The 27,978-nt window shown below is 43.0% G+C and overlaps 1 protein-coding gene across 3 annotated transcripts in view; it reads left to right on the top strand.

Moving 5' to 3' along the window:
• LOC138349579 (probable tRNA (uracil-O(2)-)-methyltransferase) overlaps positions 1-27,978 on the top strand; it is a 143,144-nt gene that overhangs the window by 5,396 nt on the left and 109,770 nt on the right. Inside the window, exons 2-5 of one of the 3 annotated variants that reach the window (XM_069309423.1) lie at positions 3,831-3,953; positions 5,133-5,225; positions 18,800-18,850; positions 26,737-27,379. In XM_069309423.1, the coding sequence (XP_069165524.1) occupies positions 26,743-27,379 (637 nt within the window). In that variant the 5' untranslated portion in view covers positions 3,831-3,953; positions 5,133-5,225; positions 18,800-18,850; positions 26,737-26,742. The remainder of the gene's footprint in view (positions 1-3,830; positions 3,954-5,132; positions 5,226-18,799; positions 18,851-26,736; positions 27,380-27,978) is intronic. The other 2 variants (XM_069309422.1, XM_069309424.1) reach the window with 2 other exon arrangements.

Genomic DNA, 27,978 nt, shown 5'->3' with positions numbered 1-27,978 from the left:
TACCTCTCTCAACCAGTTTAAGATAAAAACTAAGCACTACGTAATTAACTCCCCGTTCGAGTCATAAATGCTCATACTCCACCTAAGTAAAACAGAAACAAGCAACACTTAGTGGGCCAGCCAGAGGCTTAGGGCCCGCACAGGAATATCCGTGAAAAAAGAAAACTCCCTGTAACCTACCTTACCCCTGTAATGTCAACCATGTCTGTTATTTTTAAATAATGCTGTTTGTCGACCAAATTGTATTTTTGCTGTTTTTCTGCCATGTTCCCCCTTTTTGATTTTTATGTTTTCTCAATACATTTTATACTTTAATCTCAATTAGTATTAAGTTTTAGTCCTTAGTGCTTTTCCTGCTCGAAACGCTTTGTGTAATAGTGGCTTTAGGCATTGTATGTACTAGCTCTATCTATAAATTCATCAATATTTGTATCACCCCTTGTATGTATGTATTTTACCTGAATAAACATTTGACTTTTTTATTTTGACTCTGGGACAGCGCTGAGCGTTCTCAAACACCTTACAACATACTACAACTAATAATAATGTATTCACAAGAAGGTACAATGGGTTGGTGAGATTACACTTAATTGGTATTTTTGCATTCTTGCAAAGCCACTAGCATGCATAGCGTTTTGGGCAGGTTCTTAATATAACATATCAGGTAAGATGAAAGTGTACATTGTATTCAGGCCTACATTCACAACAGCAGGCCTGACAAAAAAGTAGGTGGTACAGCTATCTATTACCAAGATAATTTCAATTGCACGAGTGTTAGAAGCAATAGAGACGACTGCTGTGAACTTGCCTTTTGCTCAATTCTTGGTCAAATCCCATAAATCGTCAATAATTATTGGAGCTATTTATAGATTCCCAATACTAATACAACTACATTCTCTGATAATATATGGTCCCTAATCATAAACAACAACCTCAATAAAAATCACATCACTCTAGGAGATGACTTCAATATTGACTTTTGTCAACAAAATAGTCCCCAAGTCGAATACTTCCTAAATACATGAACTCCTGTATGCTGATCCTGACATTCAACAAGCCCACACGAATTATTGAAACATTTGCTACAATCCTGGACCACATATGGACTAATATAACAGCCCCTCTTGTCTCTGGTATAGTCACTGACAGAACAACTGATCACTGTCCTACCTTCCTCTCAGCAAACATGGACATAACACCCTCGGTTACCAATAAACTTACCTTTAGACTACACAGCAAACCAACAATAGGGGAACCTCATAAATACTCTTCACAATATAAACTGGGAATCTGAACTCAACAATACACAGGATATAAATTCATTAGCTGACATCTTTCTCTCCAAAACTGTAAGCCTCTACAACACACACTGTCCTCTCCTCACTAAGCAAGTAACTGCCAAAAGATTAAACAACCCCCTGGCTCACAAGTGGCGTACTCAAAGCATTTAACAAGAAACAAATATAAACAAAAATTAGGATTGGCCTAGTTACAAAAGAAGTACAGTGGGGCCTCGACTTACGATGGTAATCCGTTCCCAGAGACGGATCGTAAGTCGAAATATCGTAGTGTAATTTGAAGCGATTTTTCCCATAAGATATAAAGGGAGTTGAATTAATCAGTTCCCCACCCTCCAAAATATTAACTTACAAATACATTTTATACTGGATACAATTTTTTTTCTAACTACAATACAGTACATATGTTTATCTTACCTTTATGGAGGACTCTTGATGGCGTATGGAAGATGGTGAGGAGGGGGGAGTAGGAGAGGTGTTACTGTTTGGAAGGGGAGTCCCCTTCCATTATCGCATCAGGCAGTGATGACTTCTCTGGGGTACACACTCTCCTACGTTTTGCCTGCTTACCACTAGGACCTGGTTGTGATTCACTGCTTGTTTGTCTCACTGAAAACCTTTCCATAGATTTTTGTTTTTCCATATGTTTTAATTTTTGTCTGTAGTGATGCATCACAGTGTCATTAACACTTTAGTGCGCGCAGCACTCGCTAAAAAAAAAAGCGCCTTGTGCGCGCGGCGTTCTGGGCGCTCAAGCGTAAACACAAAAAAGTTTATAATCTTTTCACGCTCCTAACATCAATTCTCGAGCTACGTTTTTCATTTTGGTATCAATACGTTGGCAATAAAATTCTCTACAAGATCATATGCATAAAATGTCACCAAAGCATTTGCTATCCCACCACGAAGTAAATAAACACGAAGATGACTCGCCGTGACACCCAAACAGGAAGTAAATGTTCATACTCTTTCGTTTGTTGCCAGCCTCACAGTCATCCTACAGCGCTTATTTTGATATCACTGAACTCGCAATAAAATTCCCCACCCAGACATATGCCTATCAATGTCTAATTATGTTCCGCACGAGTGTGGGAACTGGGCGAAGCGTTAGCCGTGATTTCAGCAGCGACGACACTGTTGTGATGCAGCGCTTTGAAAGTTTATACTTATTTCACTGTCCTGACATTATTTCTCTAGCTACGTATTTCATTTTTATAGCAATGTGTTCGCAATAGAAAGTTTTATATATAACATAGAAAGTTCTATAAGAACATGGGTAGAATTGGCCAACAGAGCGTCAAATAAATTTGCGGCGAATAAAATCTTACGCGTGTTTGTACCCGTGAGCGTAAAAAGTTTTTACTTTGCTCATGTTTTTTCAAGTTTATACTTGTTTCACACATTTTTTTTTGTTTGTATAGTGATCGGAATAAAATTCTCTACACAGACATATGCATATAAATGTAGAATCATGATCGCGGCCAACACAAGAGTGTGTGGAGTGGGCGATTACCCTCGTTGTGTCACCAACTCGATAGTCTCTCCTCTAAGTTACAATACATTGCCGTTTTCTCAAATTGGCACTGTGCCTATTAGAGAAAACAAAAATTTAATGGCAAACATATTCATACAAACCCCAAGTCGATCGAGTAGTAAATACCCACTATAACACGGTTCCGTAAATTTACGTCGTGATCCGACAAGCGCTTATCTAAACCGCCCGTAATTCCAAGTGGAAAATCCAGGATAGTGTTAAATTAAAAGGTTAAGGCAACGGCCTACTGCACCGTGATTTGGGTGAGTCATTTCAGCAAAAGTTTGCAATTCTTCCCATGCTGCACACATTTTCTTAATTAATGAGGAAGGGACATTCTGTACTGTCTCCTCCTCCCCTGAAGAAATTTCCTCGGCTGTCTGTCTCTTGTTGCTGCTCCTTGTGAAGTTCTTCAGTGGTCAGTTCTTCGCTGTGTTCCTCCACCAGCTCGCAACACACAACACTCAGAACACTGTGAATGCCACTTCTTTTTCTAAATTTCTCAAACCATCCCCTGCTCACCTTAAACTCTTTTGCATTTGCATCACTCGTTACAGGGGTTTTCTTTTAAAGGTCTTCATGCAATTTTCTTGCCTTTTCACAAATGATGGTCTCTGAAACTCTATCTCACGCTAACTCTTTGCTGTGTATCCAAATTAATAATAACTGTTCAACATCCTCAAGTGTTTGTGTTCTATGTTTTGTGATTATTGATATGCCTTTTGCCACTTTAGCACTCATAATGTCCTTTTTCTTAGCAAGTATGGTGGATACCATTGACTGAGATTTGTTGTACTGCCTAGCTAGTTCAACAACCTGCACACCATCTTCATATTTACGAATGGTCTCTTGTTTTTGCTCTATGGTCATTGTTACATGGGTTTTCATATGTTGAACTTTTCATATGTTGACTTTGAGACTCATGGTGTGATATATAATAATCAGTTTTATGTTCAAAAAGCAAAAAAAAAAAAACACAAAAACTTAATTTCTTATAGGCGTGATTGTCACTAAGCGGGCAGCTCTAGTAAACTGAAGCAGGTTGGCCCGCGTGATCAGGAAACACGCACTCGGTCGACCCAAACGTGTACCAACAAATATCGTTAGTCGACGACACTATCGTAAGTCGAGTCAAATTTTTTTATCAAATTTACATCGTAACTCAAAATTATCATAAGTCGGGGCAATCGTAAGTCGAGGTGCCACTGTAGATAAGAGATACTCATCAATGCTTACCAATATAGCATTGAAGAGAGCCAAAGTTTCCTTTTATAAGAATAGATTTATAGAAGCAAAAGGAAATATGAAAAGTACATGGAAGGCCATCTCTAACATCCTAAGATCTAAACAACAATCACATAACAAGCAGATAAAACTTTCCAAAGATGGTTACACATATGTATTAGACTTAGATATTGCAACTGAATTCAATAGTTTCTTTTCATCAGTTGGTGCTAACCTTGCCAGAAAAATCCCAGTGACCCAGACACATGATATTACATACATGTATCTCACTGGCAGCTATCCTAACACTCTACTCCTTTTACCAGTCAGCCCGACAGACATATCTGTAATTCAGTCACTTAAAACCAAAGCTGGTAACATTAATGAAATACCCTCTATAATATATTGCACTACCCCTGCTCTTGCATTACCCATAGCTCTGCTATTAAACAAATCTCTAGAATGTCATACTTTTCCTGATATCCTTAAAAAAGCAAGAGTGATGGGAGTTCATAAAGGAGGCGAGACAGCGGACATAAACAATTACAGACCAATATCAAATCTACCTACAAATCAAATCTCTGTCCTTGTGGAATGCAGGGATGCCACTCTCATGGAAAATGTGTGGAAACCTTTACACACAAAATCATACACATTTACTAATACATACTCTCAAACACAAGTAGAATAAACTGGTATTTATCTTGTATCTAAGAGAAACATTTACATTAATAACAACAAAAGCTAGATTTTATATACCAGTCATTACAATGTAAAGTAATAAGTATCGGGTAGTTTTGAGGTGTATAAATTGGTATATGCACATAAAATAAGAGTTTTAATGTAATGCAGTTGACTGTATATCCAGTATGTTAGTCTTCCATGAGCAGAAACATGTTTGGACAATTTATGGTTTATAATTATCTAAAACAGATATTCTGTCTATTAATATAATTACAAGACAGTATCAATAAATTTCTTGAAAACTCTATTTGGCTACATGGAAATTACCAGTGGATGGGTGTATACTCTTATTTATGTTATGTACTGTAAATATAAAGGGATTCTTTTAACAGGGCTTTAATCAACATTCTGAAGAAATAGATCCGGAACGTTTAATGCAGATCATCAATCGAGCTGTTGAAGACGGAAAGTGGATTATTAAGAAGGTAAGGAAATTGATGTAGATTAAAAAATAGGTTATGAGCGATTTTGCAGGCAAATAGCAAGAGGCAGGTATTCTGTATACAGGCAGTTCCCCTACTACAATCAAGTTAGGTTCTGAAAATGTGTATAGCATTTGCTTGGGTCACGGGAATGTTGATCCTTGGAATCATTAACCCTTACACTGCTCAGGGGTCCTGGGGACATTTACACCCCTGTGCGCAAGAAAAAAAAATTCAAAATTTTTTTTTTCGTCTTCTAAACATGTTAATTTGTGTCCCCTGAACACGGGGGAAAAAAAAAATCGTAGGTGACATATTTTGGGCGCAATTGACCGAGGAAGTCTGGCAAAAAGTGGGCGTTGACAGAGCGGCCGTCAGACCCGGTCAGCGTCACCCGCGCTGACAGATGGGAATTGCCACAAAGATATTATCACCTAATTGTTTCAATGTCTCCAATTGATTTTTTCTTAGTTTTTTGCAGTAATATTATTCAATAGTGTGTATTGTAATATATTTATATAATAAAAGTGGTGAATAATCGCTATACTCAAAAGTATGATGTGCATATTAGTGATTCAATTATTATGTTTATAAAACAATAAACAAATAGTTTTGCTGCTATTACACTCTATACACAGGTTATATATAAGTATCTGCATGTTTTGGTCACCATAACGAACCACTAAGTTGGTATTGAGAGTCGAAAAGCAACGAGAGTTACCGCCACACACCAGCCAGCCACTCGCTGCCACTCCCTCAACACATGCACTAAACTTTCTTCCCCAATAATACCATTTGTGGTGTTATTACACTATATACAGACGTTATATATAAGTATGTATATATTTTGTTCACGACAACTGTACAGCTAAGCTGATATACTTAGTTCAGGCACTAAGAGTCGTCGCTATACACAGATGGCGGCTGGCAGCTCCCTCACTCTTTCAAGGTCACACGCACTAAACTTTCTCCCCCAACAATACTGTTTGCAGTGTTATTACCCTATATACACATATTATATATAAGTATCTACATTGTTTATGCACCGTAACTGTATACCTAAGCTTGTAGTGCGCCCAAAGAGCATAGTGGCCACCCTCTAAACAGCTAGACAAATCGTGCAGATGACGTCACCTCCGTCACCCATATGGCTCCTCCCAGCATAATCCTTTTGCTGTTATTACACTAATACACACATTATATATAAGTATCTACATTTGTGTTGTGACGGTAACGCGTTGGTGTTCGGCTGTTTCAAAAGCTAGGGGATGGCCTCATCACATATAGAAACAAAAAAGAGAAAATCTGGAACTTCGTCTGTGGTAAGGTAATGGGAAGACACACAAAACACAAGTAAATTTAACAATGAGATTTTAATTACGTTAGAAAAGCAAAACATGAATAAAATGGACATACAAATTGGAACATAAAATCAATCAATCAAAATAATAAGAATAATCAAATGACAAAATGAAAAGTTACGTTAAGACAAGTGAGTAATAACAAGTGAACAATATACAATCAGATATATAGGTGCAGGAATATTGGCTTTAAGCTGCCACCTCTCTTAGTACACGTAAGCCAGAGCTTAGTCTACCAACGAGACGTGTTAACTTGTTGAAAGCACTGGATATTCTGAGGTCTCTAGGTCGTGGTGGCCCCAGACATCAGGTAGTGTGGTGGTGGAGAAGCAGGTGCGACTGACCACCGGCCAATCAGCGATGAGCAGGCGACGGACAGGTAGTTTGGTGGTTCGAGTGGCGGGGGGAGCAGGTGTTCCTGGTGCTGAATACGTTTGCTCTCTGGCAAACCTTGGTGTTGTATTTGTTGGATATTTCTTCCATATTAGTTGTATAGGGATGTATAGCGACGAACTTAGGAGGGAAGAGCAGACTCAATCTCTCTTGAAGGAGATTATCGTCACAACTCTCCCCCGAAGCCTGCGGTTCTGGAAGAAGTACGTCGTTATGTGGTGGAGTAATAGATGGAGTCGCTTCTACTTCATAAACTCTGGAGGGAGCATCGGCTAAGATGTTGTCGGAACCTTGGTATAGCGTGTCTCCAGGTTGAATTTCTGCAGTTATCAAGCCCATAGTAGAAGACGTTGAGATGAGAAGTGGGCGTGCTGCAGGAGGTGTAGGGTGGTGTGGTCCGTGTTGATGGTAGACCGAGCACTTTTCAGGTGTGGAGTAAAGTGCTGGAGCTTCAGGATGATGAAGAGTAGCTCCTTGCCAATTGTTCCGTAGTTCCTTGTAGCAGTAGTCGCTGACAGGTGTATTCTCCTCGCCTCGTTGCTGCATCACGACACCACCAACGTCGGTACCACTGGCGTCGACATGGAGGATGAAGGGCTTATCTGACGAGGTGAGAGTGGAATTAGAATATGGCAAAGGAGCACTATTAGGGTCCTGAAAATGGTTGGGATTATCAATATGGATTTTTGAATGAGAAAGCGTGGACTCCTTGACGGTGCTTTCGGGAGGAGAAGCTGGGAAGGTCTCACTGTGGATGTATGGTTCTGTAAAAGTAGAATAATTTGTCATGACAGTGGGAGGAGTACCATTATACAGCTTCAGGAGGTTGACGTGGCACAGCTGGGTCTTCCGCCGCCTATCTGGAGTCTCGAGAACGTAGTTATTGTTGTTTCGGCACTCCTTGACGCGGTAGGGTCCTGAAAACCTGTTTTGTAAAGGAGAACCTGGGATAGGAAAGTATGCTAGTACGAAGTCTCCCGGCTTAAATTTTCTTACTTTGCTGGTCTGGTCGTAATGAGTCTTCATCCTCTCCTGGGCTTTCAATAGATTATCATGGGCAAAACGGTGGACTCTCTCTAGAATGTGTTGAAGGTTTTGAAGAAACTGGGGCACATTCTGATGCTCACTGAAGGTGGCATCTCGGAGAGAGTCTTTGAAAGCCTTAAGGGGAGTACGGCACTTACGGCCGTAGAGCATCTCATAAGGAGATACTCCTAGGGACTCATTGGGAAGACTTCTGTAAATGCACATTATCATGTCAATTTGCTTATCCCAATCCTTAGAGGTTTCACTACAAAACTTTTTCAAGAGTGCTTTGATAGTCTGATGACTACGCTCAAGAGAACCCTGTGAAGCAGGATGATAGGGGCTGGACAATACCTGTTTGATGTTGAACTCCTCCAGTGTCCTTTTGAAGAGATCACTGGTGAAGTTGGTACCACAGTCGCTTTGAATCTCCCTGGGAAATCCATATTGAGTGAAGATCTTCAATAGATGCTTTACAACCGTAGCAGCCGTGATGTTCTTCACTGGAACTGCTATGGGAAATCTGGTGGTAGGACACAGGATGGTTAAGATATAGGCGTTACCTGAACTGGTCCGAGGTAAAGGACCAACACAGTCTATTATAAGTCCGTGGAAAGGTTCCGCAGGCACCTGTATGGGAATCAGTGGCGCTCTGGGAATGGAGATGTTCGGTTTGCCTGCCATCTGACATGTATGACACTGTTTTACGTACTGTTTGACGCTATTTACCATACCTGGCCAGTAGTAGTCTTGACGAATTCCATGGTAAGTCTTGTTGAATCCGTAGTGGGAGAGTGCTCCGTGGGCCAGGTGTAGAATAGTGGGCCGCAGGCTGGTAGGAATCACAAGTTGTTCGATGTTGGCCCAATCGTCGTCCTCCTTCAGTTTACTGGGTCTATATCTGCGGTAGAGCAAGTCGTTCTCTAGGAAGAACCCAGGAATACTGTTGGGTTGAGTCTCAGCCTGGAAAAACAATGGTGTTAAGGTAAGATCTTCCCTCTGCAACTTACGGAACTCCAACTTGGTCAGATTCGGGGGTAGTTTCTGAGGGTCTTGAGGGACAGCGGTAGCAGTAGAGTCAGCTGGCTGTGGTCGTGCGGCTTGTGCACGAGTGGTCACTAGAACCGGAGGAGAAACTTCATCACTCTTTTGAACCTCTGCTGGAACATACTCGAGTATAGGATTAATTGGCACAGAGGTACATACCTGGGGTTTGTCCATGACGATCAGGTTGGTCGGTTGCAGGTCTTCTGCCAAGTCGTTGCCTAGGAGAAGTTGCACTCCAGGCATGGGAAAAGGCTTTTCCCTGACGGCGACTTGGACTTCTCCGTTCACGTAGGGACAAACCAGGTGGACTCTGGCGAGAGGGTAAGGAGTGGTAGCAGTGAGGTCAGTGATGAAGACAGTTTCTCCGGTGTAGGCGATGTTGGGCACAGCCGACTTCAAGATGATCGATTGAAGAGCCGCTGTGTCCCTCAAGATCTTCAATTTGAAACGTCCCTCCGGATTTGAACCGTTGGCAGAGACAGTTCCAGTATACAGGTGGTTACTGAAAAGAGAAAGATCATTAACATTAACACCAACATTCATCACAGGCTTACCGGACTTAGGAGGAGTTGGTTTGGGTTTCTGTGTGTCAGTGGTTCCTTTGTATTGAGACTTACCACACTTGTCTATGGTATGTCCATAGAGTCTACAATACTTGCAGTACAATTGCGAGCCAGCTTGATCGGTGCTCACTTTCTCATAACTGTACCACAACTTCTTACTGGAGGATGGTTCGGGTGTCAGCCGGTGGATGAGGTTGTAAGTGTCAGCCGACTTAGCACACTTCAGGTAGTCGGTTTCTTCTTTATCTGCTAAGTATAGACGGACAGGAGGCGGCACACGCCTCAAGAATTCTTCAACTAGCATCAGGTTGACGAGTTCTGTAAAAGTAGAGACATGTGCTGCTTCCAGCCATTTCATAAAATATCTCCGTTTTGTGTTAGCAAACTCGAGGAAGGTAGTGGTACTTGCCTTCAGGTGGTCACGGAATTTCCTTCGATAACTTTCTGTGGAGAGGAGGTAGGCGTCCAACACTGCTTGTTTCAGAGTCTGGTAGTCATTCTCAGACGCCAAAGTACTGAGTGTGACTGCAGCTCTACCTGTAAGATGGACTCTGAGAAGTGTGGCCCATTGGTCGACAGGCCAACTGAGTTGATTAGCAAGGGTTTCAAAGGTGGTGAAAAACACATCAACTTCTGCTTCTACAAAGGATGGCATTAACTTACTTGCATGTGATATATTAAAACTGACGGGAAGATTGGCAGTAGCTTGCTGGCGTTGAGCGAGGTGTGAAGTTTCCAACGCGAATTCTTGTTGACGACACTCTAGAGCCAGAGTCGCTTGTTGTTTGTCATGTTCGCGTTGAATCTCCAACTCGCGTCGTTTTGTTTCAAGCTGTACTCGTTCACGTTCACGGAGTAAGGCAATCTCACGTTCTTGTTCTTCCCTTCGTATGGCAGCTGCTTCCCTTTGTTGTTCGAGGGCTTCCCTTTGCTGTTCGCGGGCTTCCCTTTGCTGTTCGCGGGCTTCCCTTTGCTGCTCACGTTCAATCTTGGCCAGCTCCAATTTGAGTTTCATCGTTGCCAAATCAGTTTTATCTGCAATATAGTAAGTTTCATGAGTTTCAGAGTCTATCTTACCTTGCTCTAAATAGTGATCCAGCAACAGGTTGTGTATGTCATTTTTGTTGGCTTGGTAGGGAACTTCTAGTTGATACTCATGTGCAAGAGTTTGTAATTCAGTCCTCTTGGCACGACTTAAAGTCCCTATTTCACCTGCTGGATCTGCACGGAAAGCTTGGAGACGAAACATGGTGAAATTAGCAAATAAATGTACAACGAATATACCATTATATAGTGAATGTCAGAAACAGGACAACGTGGCAACTGGTACCTATCCTGTGGGATCTTTAACAATTAAAGTTAAGTACAAGATGTTAAATGATTAATTTAAATCAAGGGCGCAGGAAATCTTGTACCCGGTACTCATGTAAGAGGATAAGGGCAAGAAAATCCTACTAAACAAATGAAACTGAGTTTCAAAAACAAATGAAACAGTTAATTGCCTCAAAAGTAAAATTGGTAGTCCAAGGATGTAGGCATACCTTGCCGAGTCTCTATAGGACATAAGCAAGTTTTTCCTACTGAAATTAATGTGATACTTACAGAATTAGCAAACTTTTGTGCTCTGAAAAGTAAGCTAATTCCCTACCGTTGTATGTATCATCATCTCTGACTGACGTGTAGGGGTGCGAGGTGTCAACTGGTGACGAGAACTGCTGCTGAGGTCCCAATTCAGCAACTAAAGTTCGAGCTAGAGGAACTATGGCCCTCTTTATCCTCCTACAGTCAGATTGCAGAAGATTAGGTGCACTTGACCCGGGGCAGACCACAGTACCAGGGTACCAATATGATGATCTGTCAAAAATGAAAAATATCCAAGGGACAAAAGATGGTAAACACGAGTAATAACACGGAGGGAGAGATGACCAATTAAGAGTATGACTGCGGCCTACAGTCACCACGTAATCCAAAGTTGTCTCACCTTCACCATATGCTACTCTCGTAATGCACAATACACTCCGCACCATATAGAAATGAAATTGAATATGAAAAATAGTAAAAGCTACGTTACCAAAGTTAAATACGCTTACCATAAATTACTACTTGGCACCAGTACCTGAGTGAAGCTCCCGGACAGGCCCCCACTTAATATGTGATGGTAACGCGTTGGTGTTCGGCTGTTTCAAAAGCTAGGGGTATGGCCTCGTCACATATAGAAACAAAAAAGAGAAAATCTGGAACTTCGTCTGTGGTAAGGTAATGGGAAGACACACAAAACACAAGTAAATTTAACAATGAGATTTTAATTACGTTAGAAAAGCAAAACATGAATAAAATGGACATACAAATTGGAACATAAAATCAATCAATCAAAATAATAAGAATAATCAAATGACAAAATGAAAAGTTACGTTAAGACAAGTGAGTAATAACAAGTGAACAATATACAATCAGATATATAGGTGCAGGAATATTGGCTTTAAGCTGCCACCTCTCTTAGTGCACGTAAGCCAGAGCTTAGTCTACCAACGAGACGTGTTAACTTGTTGAAAGCACTGGATATTCTGAGGCCTCTAGGTCGTGGTGGCCCCAGACATCAGGTAGTGTGGTGGTGGAGAAGCAGGTGCGACTGACCACCGGCCAATCAGCGATGAGCAGGCGACGGACAGGTAGTTTGGTGGTTCGAGTGGCGGGGGAAGCAGGTGTTCCTGGTGCTGAATACGTTTGCTCTCTGGCAAACCTTGGTGTTGTATTTGTTGGATATTTCTTCCATATTAGTTGTATAGGGATGTATAGCGACAAACTTAGGAGGGAAGAGCAGGCTCAATCTCTCTTGAAGGAGATTATCGTCACAGTGTTCACCATAGAGAACCACTGACCTGGTATGGTGAATGCAAACAATAACAGGTAGCCACACAGTCAGTAAACGATGCTGTCTCCCTCTGTCTCTCAGCATCACTCCTCCCACAACGCTAATTATTACAACAATCCTGCTATTATCACAACCCTGGTTATTTATATCACAGTCATGGGGTCATCTGTAATATTGTCATCGCTAAATAATAATTATATATTTATTTTGACATTTTTCGGCGATGCTGTGGTCACAAGCTGAACAGCAATGCTGTTCGCTCATGCTGCGTGCGCCAGCCTTGGTTGCTCCAACAGTACTGTGCCTCTCACGCCTGAGAATATTGCCCACGATTTTTTTTAAAAATGGCATCTGTTTACAAGAGCCCTGAGGAAGCTACTGTGAACCCCGTGTAGCCGCGGGCCATTTGAATCAGGCCTGGCACCCTATGGCGTATATATACGCCATGCGCACCATGGGACATGTTACTCAGGGCGTATATATACACCATGCGCAGTTCAAGGGTTAACAGGCATACGACAGAACTGACAGGCATAACACATGAGATTTCCCACAAGCACGATGCTATAAATGAGGGATGTGTTCTTGAACCACCAAAAATCCTCACAAAACCAATATTTTTTGGACATAAAAAACACCGCATATTATTTGTCTTGAATGATGGTGTTATCCTGCTTATCAAAGTTAGCAGTCTTTGAAGAGTGAACTTATCTAATTTCATGAATAAATAAATGAAAATACATTTGTTCTATATTAGCAGTCAGCCATTTGTACTTCATCTGGTGCCTTTAGAGTTAAAATAAGTAATAAGGTTTTGGTTGTGAGATAATTAGGTGATGTGGCAATATTTTAATATTGCTGTATTGGTTTAATTTAGTATTGCACCTTTATGTGGCATTTCGTACAGGACAGACATTCGTACTGGAGTTGCAGGTGTTAGAGGTTTTTCGGTGACTTCATGTCCTGCTAACTCCAATGGTACTAGTTTTTCCTAGTGTCTTAAGGTAGTGGTGCTTTTGCACTTTACCTTTACTATCCTCAAGACACCCTGGCTGTCTGGGTGGACAGAAACAATATGACCTAGTGGCTACTCTGAACATGGACTGTCACTATCCACCAGAACATCGTCAAGCATTAATTGCATTTTATTATAGGTGGTTGTTTGCCTCATAGAGATACTCATGCAGAGCAGTTAGATACTTTTGAGTCCAAACCTCATTCCACTGACTGATTACTCTTGACAGATGTTTGTAAATCTAAACCAAGTCGCTCTCTCCAATATATGAAGGATCTCCTGGTCCTTCGTTAGTGAGGGATGCAATAGGAGCAAGAGGTCCTCCATACATCTGATAAGATGGACTTAGTGGATCATGTTGTGAGTTATCATCAGAGAGGTAAGTCATTGGTCTGTTATTGACTCGAGACTCAATATCCGTGACAATGGTTTGCAACTCCCAGAGAGTGATTTTTTGGTGCTGCAGGATTTTCCTTAGCCAGCATTTTAGTCCCCACCATTCGCTTATAGTAGCCTCTGTTCCACAGTGCTCTGGGTGGTTTGAATTTCCAGTAGCACTGCCATTGGTTCAGGGCAGTGCGAATGACTGGGTGATTTCAGACTTCCCTCAGGCATGTTTCCTCTGACACTATAAGACAGAAGAGTTAGGGGAGACATGATCACTACCTATACAATTCTCAGCGGAACTGACTGGGTAGATAAAGATAAACTGTTTAGTAACTGTTTAGTAGTACATGAACAAGGGGACACAGGTGGAAACTTAGTACCCAAATGAGCCTAAGGGATGTTAGAAAGAACTATTTTAGTGTCATAGTTAACAGATGGAAAGCATTAGGCAGTGATGTAGTGGAGGCAGATTCCATACACAGTTTCAAATGTAGATTTGATGGAGCCCAGTAGGCTCAGGAATCTGTACACCTAAACATGTTCTACGTCAGATGTTCATGAATCTGAACATGTTCCTGAAAATTTTATATACAAACATATATGGAGTGAGATAAAAAATATTGGAGCTGAAACATATAATTCAGCTTATGGTTCCAGATAGTCACATTAACCCTTGTGTTGCTAAGGGCTTTGGCTATTGTCACCCACTGGCGCAGAACCAAAAAAAAAAAATTTTTTCTTCTAAACCTGTTAATTTGTGTACCCTGATCACGGGAAAAATAATAAAAAAAAACGTAAGTGGCATATTTTACCCGCTAAAGGGCGGGGAAGTCTGGCAAAAAAAAAAAGGCGCTGACTCAACATGTATCGGAGGCGGTCTGCTCAGCCCCACCTGTCAGGCAGAAGTGGCCACAAAGAGATACCTAATTATACCTAATACCACAAAGAAAATACCTAATTATTTAAATGTCTTCGATATTTTTTTTTTTTTCCTGTAATATTATTCAATAGTGTGTAGTGTGATATATTTATATAATAAAATGTGTCATCTCTGTACTCAAAATTATGATGTGCATATTATTGATTCAATTATTGTGTTCATAAAACAATAAACAAATACTTTGTCGGTTATTACACTATAAACACAAGTTATATATACGTATCTGCATGTTTTATTCACCATAACGAACCACTAAGTTGATATTACGAGTCAAAAAACAGAGAGGTGTGGCCACCACATCTGCCAGTCAGCCTCTCGCTGCCACTCCCTCCCTCAATGACTCCTCACTCGCCCACATCCTCCTCCCATCATACTGATTTTGCTTCTATTCACTTATACAGACGTTATATAACTATCTATATGTTCTGTTGACCATAACTGTTCATCTAAGCTGGTATAGTGCCCAAAGATCATAGTAGCCACCCCTACCAGCATGACAAATCATGCAGATGTCGCCACCTCCCTCACCAAAATGGCTTCTCCCCCCCACACTCCTTTTGCTGTTATTGCAATATATATACACGTTATATGTAAGTATCTACATTTGTGTTCACCATAACGAACCACTAAGTTGGTATGCTGAGTGGCAGTGGCAGTGGCAGTGGCAGCCAGTGGTAGCCTGCCACTGGCTGTCACCCCCTCCCTCCCTCACCTCACCTAACTCACCACCATTCTCCTCCCACCATACTGTTTTTGCTGTTATTTACTATATACAGACGTTATATATAAATATCTGCATGTTATGTTCACCATAGTGAACAACTGGTAATTTCCTTACCTTGCTGGAAAATACTTCCTTTTAAATTACAAAACTCAATCTTGAGACCTTCATTTTCTTGTTCTAATTTAATTATCTTTTCTGGGGGGAGCCCCTACGGCTCCCCGGAGCTATCCATGGCTGATATGGATATCCTAACTATTTTGCATCAGTCGATGTGGGTGGAGTTCTAGGCCTACCGGGGACCACGAGCCAGAACCTGGCCCCCCTCACAGAGGCACGGGGAGCAATGGCCCATAGAATGCACATGTGATTTGGAGCATTCTATATCTGCCATCGACCGGGACAGGCACCCAGAAAGGTAAGCGCCACAAAACAAACCCCTATTCTGGTTAACAACAAAAATTGACAAACGAGTGGACAGAACTTCCCAAAAGAAAAACGAGCAAACAAGCATGACGTCACACGAGCCGCGCCGCATGTCTGCACAGCTCCCCCCTCCCCAGGAGAGGGAAGGGGGAGCCCCAGACCCCCGCGCTGGCGATCCCCGCCCCAGTTCCTCGGCTGATGGGATCATGCACGGTCGTGTGGCTCCAGCTCCGGTCTTGTCTCAGTGCTGTGACTTGTTTTCAGTGCTGCTCTTACGGTGGTCGTGTGAGCTAGTAGTAGTATACTCAGGTACTCGGGCTGCATGTGCTTAGGTTCACCTTCCCTGAGTGCCCTGTAAGTACCGCCCTTGGGGCTTAGGGTTGCCCCAAGATTGGTTGATGATCTTACCCTTTGCTGTCGGGGTGATGATTCGTCTCTCCTTCAACGGCGGCTTCAACTTGCGATTGATGCCGTGTCGTCTTGGGCCACCGATCATGGCTTCAAGTTCTCTGCGTCTAAGACTTGTGCTACGACTTTTACTCGGATGCATGTCATTCTTTGTCCCTCTTTGTTGCTTTATGGTCATCCCATTGTGTACAGGGATTCCGCAAAGCTTTTGGGGTTAGTCTTTGACACTCGTTTGTCTTGGTCAGCCCATATCTCTTACCTCCGAGTTGAATGCTCTAAGGCCCTTAACCCACTTAAGGTTTTGTCCCATACTTCTTGGGGAGCGGATAGGCGCACGCTTCTCTATTTGCACTCCTCTCTCGTCCTGTCTAAACTCGATTATGGTTGCCCTGAATACTCTTCTGCTTCTCCTACTCTTCGCCGTCTTGATGCTTTGCACCATACTGGGTTGCGTCTCAGCTCTGGTGCCTTTCGTTCAACTCCCGCCCTCAGTTTGTATGTTGACACGGGCTTTTTCTCTCTTCAGGAGCGCCGTGATCGCTAATGTCTTCTCTATCTTGCGCTGTCCTTACAACATCCTTCCTCTCGCCTCTGTCGTGCTTTGACTTTTCCTCCTCCTGTAGCTCCTGTTCCTCTTCATCGTCTCCCTCTTTTTGTCCGGTTATCTCGCTTACAGGATTCTCTTTCTGTTCATATTTCTACTGTTTCTCCTCATATTGTTCCTTCCTTGCCTCTGTGGAGAGTCCCCTTCCCAAGTTTTGTACGTCCTTGACTTGTATTACTAAAGCCTTTACCCCTCCTACAATTCTGAAAAGCCTCTTCCTTGAGCACTTTTCTTCACACTCCCACTGTTTCCATCTTCACCGATGGGTCTAAGTCTGCGGGAGGTGTGGGCTACTCACACAGAGTAGCTCACACCAGATTAAGGCAGTGTCTGGGATGCTCCCGGACGCAGGTTCGAATCCTCGTCACGGCCCTTGTGGATTTGTTCATGTGGGCTACTCTGTTGTTTTTCCTGACTGTACTTATATGTGTCGCCTCCCTTCGGAGGGTAGCGTCTTTACAGCAGAACTTTATGCTATTCTCTATGCTCTCCATCTCTTGCTTTCTCATTATCATTTCTCCTTTGTGGTTGTAGTTGACTCTCATAGTGCTCTCATGGCTCTAGGGTCCTTTAATCCTGTCCATCCGGTGGTCATCGAGATTCAACATTGGCTGTTTCTTATTTCTAGTAAATTTAAATCAGTAGAGTTTTGCTGGGTTCCCAGCCATATTGGTGTTTCTTACAATGAGTGTGCGGATGCTGCCGCTAAGGAAGCTATCCGTTCTTGTCCCATCTCCCATAAAGGTATACCTTATTCCGACTTTTATCCTGTTATTCATTCCTCCATCCTTGCCCGTTGGCAGGGTTGTTGGTCCTCTGTGGTTAGTAACAAGCTGCGTACTCTCAAACGTAGTGTGTCCCCGTGGCTATCCTCCTACCACCGTAACCGGCGGTGGGAAACTGCTTTGGCACGGCTGCGGGTTAGCCATACTCGCTTAACCCACGGTCACTCAATGGAGCGCCGCCCTCCTCCTTATTGTCCAAATTGCGTTGTCCCTCTTACGGTCGTGCATGTCCTTGTTGAATGTCCTGACTTCCAGGACGAGCGTGTGTCTTGCTTTCCGACCGTCCCTTGTGGTCACTTGTCCCTAGATAGAATAATATGTGAATCGGATACTTTTGATATCGTTCACCTTATGTGTTTTTGTTCTCGTATTGGCATTCTTGGTGATATTTAGCGCCCACTGATTATTTCGCACTTTGATGGTGCTACATAGCCTTCCCAGTTTGGTGCCTTCTTTTGATAATTACTTTACCTTACTCTACTGCCACCTACAGAAGGATCTCTTGGGGAGGGAGGGAATGAGGGAAAGTGAATGTGCGCGGGACAGAGGAAGTGAACAGCAGTAAGGGGTGACTCCCTCCCTTCTTGGTGGGAAGGGAGGGAGTGGTGTGGTGGTGTACAACAAGTGTTAGGCCACTGATCCGGCCAAACACCTGATTTTCTGGCTCCTATGAACATTTTGACCAGATATATAGATAACTTTATCCGGTCATGATTTTGGCCGTATAAGGGCGTTTTCCTGATATTCGAATCCCGAATACTCGAGTGTCTACAGTATACGTATTACACAGTTTAAGGGTTAAAATAAGTAAATGTCACCACTCCCTGTGTGAAGGGAGTGGTGAGGCCAGGTTCTGGCACTGGTCCAAGTATGTCTAAAGAACTTGGCGGATGACATGAGCTAGTAGATGGTATCCTATCAGTATATAATGACTTCGGGAGCCACCAGGGCTCGCCCAGAAATTTTTATTTCACTACATTTTACACTTTTTTTTTTTTTTGCTAACAGTAATATGTTTATTATTTTCAGTACTCCAGAGTTCAAGAATAATGCTGCAGAAGAGAAGAACGCTTTAAGCAGGTAATAATCTAAACAAAATTTTAATTTGTCCTAAGTTAAAATATTTTGAATCTTTTTTCCCATCTTAAATGTTGCATTAGTCAAACGAATTACAAATTATATTGCTTTACAGTGCATCCTTGAATCTGGGAATATCTGGTTGCAATGCATACTTACCTGACCAGATTTTACTCACCCACATTCCCAAACAAATGTGTGATGAAGTGAGTGATGTGTGTATTGACTCAGCTTGCAGTACCAGAGTTCATGGACCTGTGGAAAAGTTGATGGGCCTAATTTCTTTAAATCATTTTTGGGTCTGGCTTTACCTTTAAGGAATATGGGAAATATTATGGTATGATGTAAAGGGACTTTTTAATATGACTTCAGTCATGTTTTTAATTATTTTTTTAGAGGAATGCAACATTAGGAGCAAGAGTTGCAGCCTTGGAAAATCTGTTGAGCATATTTAATAAATAATTCTACGGGTCATTTTTGTTTTGAGTTTGTGCACTTTTTGTTCACTTAGGTATGGGCCTTGCTTTCTTTTGAAAATAAGGTTTTGAGGCTGAGGTGTGAGAAATAAGCTATATGTGGTGAAATTTTTTTACAGACAAGTTCTAGCAGTTGTTCAACATATGATAGCTTCAAATTAAAAATTTGAGATGGGAGCTCCTTGTGGTTCCCTGAAGATTGCTTCCTGAAATTACTTCATACAAATAGGTCACATCAGTCGCAGATAGTTGTGTGTGGTCTACCGGGGACCAGTGCCAGAACATGGCCTTGGTCATAAAAGACACAGGTAGCAGGTGACAGTTTGCGACCTTAGCAGAAAAATCCTCCCGAAAGTTAACGCAGCTTTACAGACAACTGAAGAGTTCACAGAACAACCTGTCCTCTTACAAAGCACGTCACATTTTGATCGTATGCATTACAAAAGGCCAAAAATTGTCATACTTGAAATTGGAAGTGGCTTGCAAAAATGACGTAATGTCCTGTTTTCTGTTTTGGGTCCTCTGGTAGGTTAACCCTTACACTGCTCAGGGGTCCTGGGGACATTTACACCCCTGTGCACAAGAAAAAAAAAAAAATTCAAATTTTTTTTTCGTCTTCTAAACATGTTAATTTGAGTCCTGAGCACGGGAAAAATAATAAAAAAATTCTATTATACATACCAATGACACAATTGAGCCGAGAAGTTGGCCGATGACGTCACAGAACGTGAGTGCTCAAGGTGCTATGTCAGCTAGCCTTCACTCACGGCCGCTCACGCGGCCTGAGTTGCCGCGAATTTATTTTCGCGGAATTATTTACAGTATTCTTGGGTCATTTTACACAAAATTTTTTCGCTAGTATTGTTCCAATTATTAGCAATAGACATTGTATTATAATAAAAATGGTATAAACTCACTAGGCGTTCACATATTAGTGTCACAAGTATGCCCACCAAAATGGTATAATTTACAGGAAATATTCAATGTATTTGGGTTTTTTTCAGTATAAACACAAAAATTAACTTGATATGTACATTTATTTACCAAAGAATTACACATTTAGTACTCCAGGAGACTGTGATACTGTGTGAAACAGTCGATATGGCACAGAGGGACGGCACACGCTTCCCACCATGTCAACACTAATTTACGTTTCTGTGGCCTCAATTTGGTACTGGAACACACAACACACCGACGCTGGCCTGCTGCACGAGCTCCAGTTGGTGGTAATTTCTTGATTTGGTGTATCAGAAAGGCTTCCCTGTAAGCGAGCCTGGGTGCAGGAGCATGGTTCAGTATTGGGTCTCGAATGGGTCTTTGTATGCCAGGTGTGTCCTTGCCAAATTTACCTAGCAACTGTTTCACAACTTGAAAACTAAACGAATATGGAAATATGGTTTTCTACCTGTCTTCACAAGAAACATGTTGTAACTGTTCAGCATTGTTACGTCAATAAGGTGGAAAATCATTTTCTTTGTCCACTTCACTGTTTTCCGTACACACTCTACAGCACCCACCATCATGTCACATTTATCAACTAAACGCATGTTAATGTTGTAGTCCATCACACAATCTGGCTTATATATTATTTGCTTTGTTGTTCTGTTCACCTTGCCACTGTCTACCATTGTACCAGGGTGAATGGTGGTCAACATGTTCACTTCACGTCTGTCTTTCCACCGCACTGAAAGCATTCCACCACTTTTTCTTACCTCGCAATCCCCAACTTGCATAGCAGTATCAAACACAGGCATTTCCTTTCGTTTTGGCTTTACTGTTCCACACACTCCAGTCTTATTATCCAGCAAGAATTTCGTTAGCAAGGGACTGGTATAATAGTTATCTGTGTACAATATGTGGCCCTTGTTCAGATATGGTGCAAGCAATGACTTCACCACACTACCTGAGAAGCCATGTTCGTCATTAGCAGGAATATCTACATTTGTGGCTGAATAAAGTATCGTGTGTAACACCATTCCTGATTCACAGTCACAGAGCACAAAGAATTTCAGTCCAAATCGGTGACGTTTTGAGGGAATATACTGCTTGAAGGCAGCACGTCCTTTGAAAAGCACAAGGGATTCATCAATAACCAGCTTCTGAGCTGGTACGTAGTAATCTCGGAACTTTCCAATCAGGTCATTTAGCACGTGCCTCACCCTCCAAAGCCGATCATCCTGTGTCTCGTCTGCATTATTTGCAAAATGAATGCACCGTAGGATCAACAAAAATCTGTCTCGGGACATATATTTCCCGAACAATGGTGTTGGAACAGAGTTGTCTTTGCTCCAATAATCTGAAATTACGTGTTTCACACAATGTTTCATCAACATGCAAATTGCAAAAAACACATACATTTCACCAACAGTTGTCTCTTTCCAACGCTGTAGTCGTGAAAATTCTGAAACTTCCTCACCTTCGATGAGATCGGCCGCAAGTCTGTTCGTTTCGTGAACAATGTGTTCCATGAGCGGCTCATCGAAATATGCAGTAAAGAAGTCCATTTCACACATTTCGTCACCAGTATCAGGAAAAAGATCTGTAATTCCCACATCTCTGTTGTCAAAGTCGGGAATTTGTGGAACAAAATCTTCCCCATCACTCCACACACACACAAACCTGCTGGCTTCCGAGAGCCATTAGCTGCACCACGGCGAGGAATCCGGGGACCAGGAGCTGAAGCAGGCAATGTAACAGTAGGGGCAGGAACGGTAGATGAGGAAATAGATTTGGAACATGAGGGAATTTGTTCCTCATTGTCGCCCTATTGTTCCATGCGGCGGCGCTTGGCTGGGCGGGCAGCTGATGCGGCGAAACTTGTACTGGCACTAGCAGCCGGGGTAAAACTATTCTCCGATTCTTCATCACTAAAGCCTGAGAAAGATTCACTTGTTTCAGACTCGTCAATCATATCATAAACGTGCAGTGGTATAGATGAACGACGTGCTTGGGTGCGAGGTGGTGTTGAGTAGTAGCCTCGTGAGGCATCCTCACCCTCGTGGCACCCACATGTTCACCCTCACTCTCCGTTGTTTCGATTTCTTCTGGCTGGGTATAATCTTCATCTATATCTGAGTCGTCAATATCAGATTCGTCAATGTCCTTGAACAATTCATCTGCAATTTCATCTTCGGTCAAGGACTGCGCGGCACGGTGCGCTGAGCGAGGTCGCACGCTGGGTCGTGATGCGCTCGCCATGGTGTCTGGCCACTAACTAAGGCCTGTGAAACAAAGGAGGCCTGCTCTAGATTATTTTTCAAAATGGCGTCTGTTTACAATCGCCCCTGGCTACGGTATGGGTGACCCCTTTACACCGCGGGATGTTTGAATCGTGCCTGGTACCCTTTGGCGTATATATACACCATGCGCATGGTGGGACATGTTACTCATGGCATATATATACGCCATGCGCAGTTTAAGGGTTAAGAGAGGACACCTGAATTTGACCGTTTTCTTGACGGTGTGAAACCTTAGGAGGATGGGCTGCACAGAGATATTGAAACTAAGGTTGCCAATACAAAATACAAAGCCTTAAAAATTGCCAAACATATTGTTTGGCAATTAAAAATTGCCAGTCGGTTCCAGCACTGGTGGCCTTGCCCAAAATACTTGCCCCTCTCCTACAGGAAGCGGTGGCAGCATTTTATTCCGCCCACCTTCTATGTCAGCAGACTGTGCTGGTCTATTGTTTAGGCTTGGTCTCTTAACTTTGACTGCCTCATCCTATCTTTCCCAAGGATGTGGTAGCTCAGGTTGTTTCAGTAGTGGTTTTATTGTGCCTTCTGATTGGTCAGGTATTGTTTACTAGGGGTTCTGTTCCCTTTTGAATGCTTCTGGTCAGGTGGGAGCTTCCCAGTTTTTGGTCGAGGTGTAGGTCCTTGGGTGGGTCAGGTTCCTGGGCTGTTATGCTATCTGGGAAGACTTCCTCCTTCCCTTGTATGCAGTCATTTGTTGCAAATGTGTGTGTGTGTGTGTGTGTGTGTGTGTGTCTCTCTCTCTCTCTCTCTCTCTCTCTCTCTCTCTCTCTCTCTCTCTCTCTCTCTCTCTCTCTCTCTCTCTCTCTCTCTCTCTCTCTCTCTCTCTCTCTCTCTCTCTCTCTCTCTCTCTCTCTCTCTCTCTCTCTCTCTCTCTCTCTCTCTCTCTCTCTCTCTCTCTCTCTCTCTCTCTCTCTCTCTCTCTCTCTCTCTCTCTCTCTCTCTCTCTCTCTCTCTCTCTCTCTCTCTCTCTCTCTCTCTCTCTCTCTCTCTCTCTCTCTCTCTCTCTCTCTCTCTCTCTCTCTCTCTCTCTCTCTCTCTCTCTCTCTCTCTCTCTCTCTCTCTCTCTCTCTCTCTCTCTCTCTCTCCTCTCTCTCTCTCTCTCTCTCTCTCTCTCTCTCTCTCTCTCTCTCTCTCTCTCTCTCTCTCTCTCTCTCTCTCTCTCTCTCTCTCTCTCTCTCTCTCTCTCTCTCTCTCTCTCTCTCTCTCTCTCTCTCTCTCTCTCTCTCTCTCTCTCTCTCTCTCTCTCTCTCTCTCTCTCTCTCTCTCTCTCTCTCTCTCTCTCTCTCTCTCTCTCTCTCTCTCTCTCTCTCTCTCTCTCCTCTCTCTCTCTCTCTCTCTCTCTCTCTCTCTCTCTCTCTCTCTCTCTCTCTCTCTCTCTCTCTCTCTCTCTCTCTCTCTCTCTCTCTCTCTCTCTCTCTCTCTCTCTCTCTCTCTCTCTCTCTCTCTCTCTCTCTCTCTCTCTCTCTCTCTCTCTCTCTCTCTCTCTCTCTCTCTCTCTCTCTCTCTCTCTCTCTCTCTCTCTCTCTCTCTCTCTCTCTCTCTCTCTCTCTCTCTCTCTCTCTCTCTCTCTCTCTCTCTCTCTCTCTCTCTCTCTCTCTCTCTCTCTCTCTCTCTCTCTCTCTCTCTCTCTCTCTCTCTCTCTCTCTCTCTCTCTCTCTCTCTCTCTCTCTCTCTCTCTCTCTCTCTCTCTCTCTCTCTCTCTCTCTCTCTCTCTCTCTCTCTCTCTCTCTCTCTCTCTCTCTCTCTCTCTCTCTCTCTCTCTCTCTCTCTCTCTCTCTCTCTCTCTCTCTCTCTCTCCTCTCTCTCTCTCTCTCTCTCTCTCTCTCTCTCTCTCTCTCTCTCTCTCTCTCTCTCTCTCTCTCTCTCTCTCTCTCTCTCTCTCTCTCTCTCTCTCTCTCTCTCTCTCTCTCTCTCTCTCTCTCTCTCTCTCTCTCTCTCTCTCTCTCTCTCTCTCTCTCTCTCTCTCTCTCTCTCTCTCTCTCTCTCTCTCTCTCTCTCTCTCTCTCTCTCTCTCTCTCTCTCTCTCTCTCTCTCTCTCTCTCTCTCTCTCTCTCTCTCTCTCTCTCTCTCTCTCTCTCTCTCTCTCTCTCTCTCCTCTCTCTCTCTCTCTCTCTCTCTCTCTCTCTCTCTCTCTCTCTCTCTCTCTCTCTCTCTCTCTCTCTCTCTCTCTCTCTCTCTCTCTCTCTCTCTCTCTCTCTCTCTCTCTCTCTCTCTCTCTCTCTCTCTCTCTCTCTCTCTCTCTCTCTCTCTCTCTCTCTCTCTCTCTCTCTCTCTCTCTCTCTCTCTCTCTCTCTCTCTCTCTCTCTCTCTCTCTCTCTCTCTCTCTCTCTCTCTCTCTCTCTCTCTCTCTCTCTCTCTCTCTCTCTCTCTCTCTCTCTCTCTCTCTCTCTCTCTCTCTCTCTCTCTCTCTCTCTCTCTCTCTCTCTCTCTCTCTCTCTCTCTCTCTCTCTCTCTCTCTCTCTCTCTCTCTCACACACACACACACACACACACACACACACACACACACACACACACACACACACACACACACACACACACACACACACACACACACACACACACACACACACACACACACACACACACACACCACACACACCACACACACACACAGCTATTATATGGTGCCCATATCTTAAGGAGCACATGAACAAACTGGAGGAGAGCAGGTCTAGTTCTGCTTGGGGCTTGTGCTGGTGCTTTTGCTATTCTTCCCTTTGGTGCTGTTGTGGGAGGGCATCTGGCCTATTTTGCCAGCTCTTGGTCCCATGATTTGTGAGCATTTCTGGTGAGTTCCCATGGTCTTCTGTGGAGCTTGTCAGTCCCTCCCTTGCACAGTATTTGGAGTTGCATCTGTTGGGGCAAGAGAACTCCCTGGCACTTTGGTCATTGGGGATTGTTTTTTTTTTTTTTTTTATTATTTTCTACCACAGACATGGCCACACATTTACAATGCTAACCAGCATATATACATTTTCTTCTGTCCTCCATGGACAGGGTTAGAGAAATGTTAAACATAGAGTTCAAGGGTTTATTGAACACAACCACAGAAGGTGATTCGGTGCCTTTAAAATGCTAAGCTAACCTACTTACGTAAATACATACACAGATTTACGTATGCCCTACATAAAATGTTTGATGTGTCTTTTACATAGTGTCATTAATGTACATTCACAAAGGTGAAATGTAATTCAGATCAGCTTCCATATATACTTTATACCCATACATATACATACACACACACATATACATACATATATACACACACATGCATTCACATACATCTGTCTCATTTACTCTGACAGGGTGAGATAGCTGATAAAGAAACTAGTGTGCAATTAAGCACTTAATCACTGAAGGTGATGAAGGTGCTTTTACAAGCTTGTAAAATCAAAATAAAAATGATTGGTTGGTCTCAGACGTGGTTGTGCTGACCTCGTCCTTTCGATAGGTAGCCCGGCTGTTCTCAGTTCAGAAGCAGGATTCGGCAGATCTATGGTACTTTATTGATCTTTCAGTTGTGAATGGCTTAATCCTCGTGCCTGACCTTTCTCATGACAACTTTGGCCCAGGTTTGCCTGCTATTACAGGTTAAAGCTTGGATGGGGTGTGCCTGGCCCTCAAGGACATGTATTGGCATCTCTTCCTCCATCTGGGGTTCAGGGACTGGTTAGGTTTTGTTGTGGGGTGTTGTGGTTATTGCTTCAGGGTTCTTTCCTTTGGCTTGAACCTGGCCCCTGATGTGTTTACCAGGTTTTTTCTTTTTGGCCCAGCTGCATTTGTTTGGGGTTCGTGTGTTGGCTTAACTCTACGACTGGCTGGTGTGGGCCTCCAGTCAGTCAGCATGTTAGCTGGCTAGGGATCTGGTCCTTCCCAGTTTGCTGGGTTCTGGTTCCTCTGCTCCTCTGTTGATGGGGCCTGGTTCTGGCTCTGGTCTCTGGTAGGCATTAGAACGCCACAGCTGATGTGACCTAGTAGCGGCACACAATCAGTGTTAGTAGCTCCAGGGAGCGACAAGGGGCTTCCCCAGAAATTGGCATTTCATTACATTCAATGCAGGTTTCTTTCCTCACTAAACTCATTGAAGCAAATACTTGAAACTATAATTATTAACATATCATTGACTCATTATAATTCTGTTTTTCTTCTTCAGATTAACATGGAAAAACAGGTTGAAGAATTGCCTTTAGAAGCACTTCCCTGCCAGTTTTGGGGTGCAGTAAAAATCTACACAGAGAAGCCACATATTATTAATCGCAGAATATGTGGAGCTGTCAATTTATGGATTGGTGTAACGCATGACAACTTCTCAAGACAGAGGGTGCTGGGATTCCTTGATGAAATCCTCAATTACGATGTTAGAAATAAAGTAGAAAATGTTCATGGATCCCCAATCTTAAGTGGCATTGTTTATGATAATAATAATTCTACAGAAGTAATTGGTAGTAAGTCTAATAATGCAGATAGTGAAGGTGCAGACTGTCAAGCTGAGCTTAATCAGATAGAAAAGATTAAGGATGTTCTTTGTAAATGTGGATTGAGAAGCCTGCAAGAGACCAGTAACTCGGACTGTAGTGATAATATGTGCGGGCAAGAGAAGGGAGCAAGTGAGGACAATGACTTGAAGGATCATGATCATTTTAAATTTTCTAGTATTGCTAATGTGAACACTAGACAGCTCGACATACCTTGGCAACAGCTTCTACAGGATGAAACTTTAAAGATTGCAGTGATCAGAAGAGTTCTGCCAAAACAGGTCGAGAAATTTACTCCTCCCTTAGAGATTGTTCTTATTGGTAAGTTGTTTTCTGCGGGAAGCCCCTTGTAGTTCCCTAAATCTATCTCGCTGAGATGACTCCCTAACTACTAAATTGCATCAGCCATGGAGTTCAATTCAGGCTACTGAACTGGAAGGTAGAGTGACGGTCTCGCTTCATGCTGGTTGCTTTTCAACCCCCGACCGTCCAATTGGTTGAACACTATTCCTTCCCCCTATCCCATCCCATCCCAAATTCCTTTTCCCGATTCCTTTTCAGTGCTATATAGTGGTAATGGCTTGGCACTTTCTCCTGATAGTTGCCTTCAGGCTACTGGGAACCAGTACCACAACCTGACCTTCCCCACATGACCAGTGCCACAACCTGACCTTCCCCACAAGACCAGTGCCACAACCTGACCTTCCCCACAAGACCAGTGTCACAACCTGACCTTCCTCACATGACCAGTGTCACAACCTGACCTTCCTCAAATGACCAGTGCCACAACCTGGCCTTCCTCACATGACCAGTGTCACAACATGACCTTCCTCACATGACCAGTGCCACAACCTGACCTCACATGACCAGTGTCACAACCTGACCTTCCCCACATGACCAGTGCCACAACCTGGCCTTCC

This window comes from Procambarus clarkii, chromosome 65, assembly GCF_040958095.1.
Source record: "Procambarus clarkii isolate CNS0578487 chromosome 65, FALCON_Pclarkii_2.0, whole genome shotgun sequence".
Taxonomy (NCBI): domain Eukaryota; kingdom Metazoa; phylum Arthropoda; class Malacostraca; order Decapoda; family Cambaridae; genus Procambarus; species Procambarus clarkii.
The sequence above is the reverse complement of the archived record's forward strand: the minus strand, read 5'-3'. Positions and strand labels throughout refer to the sequence as shown.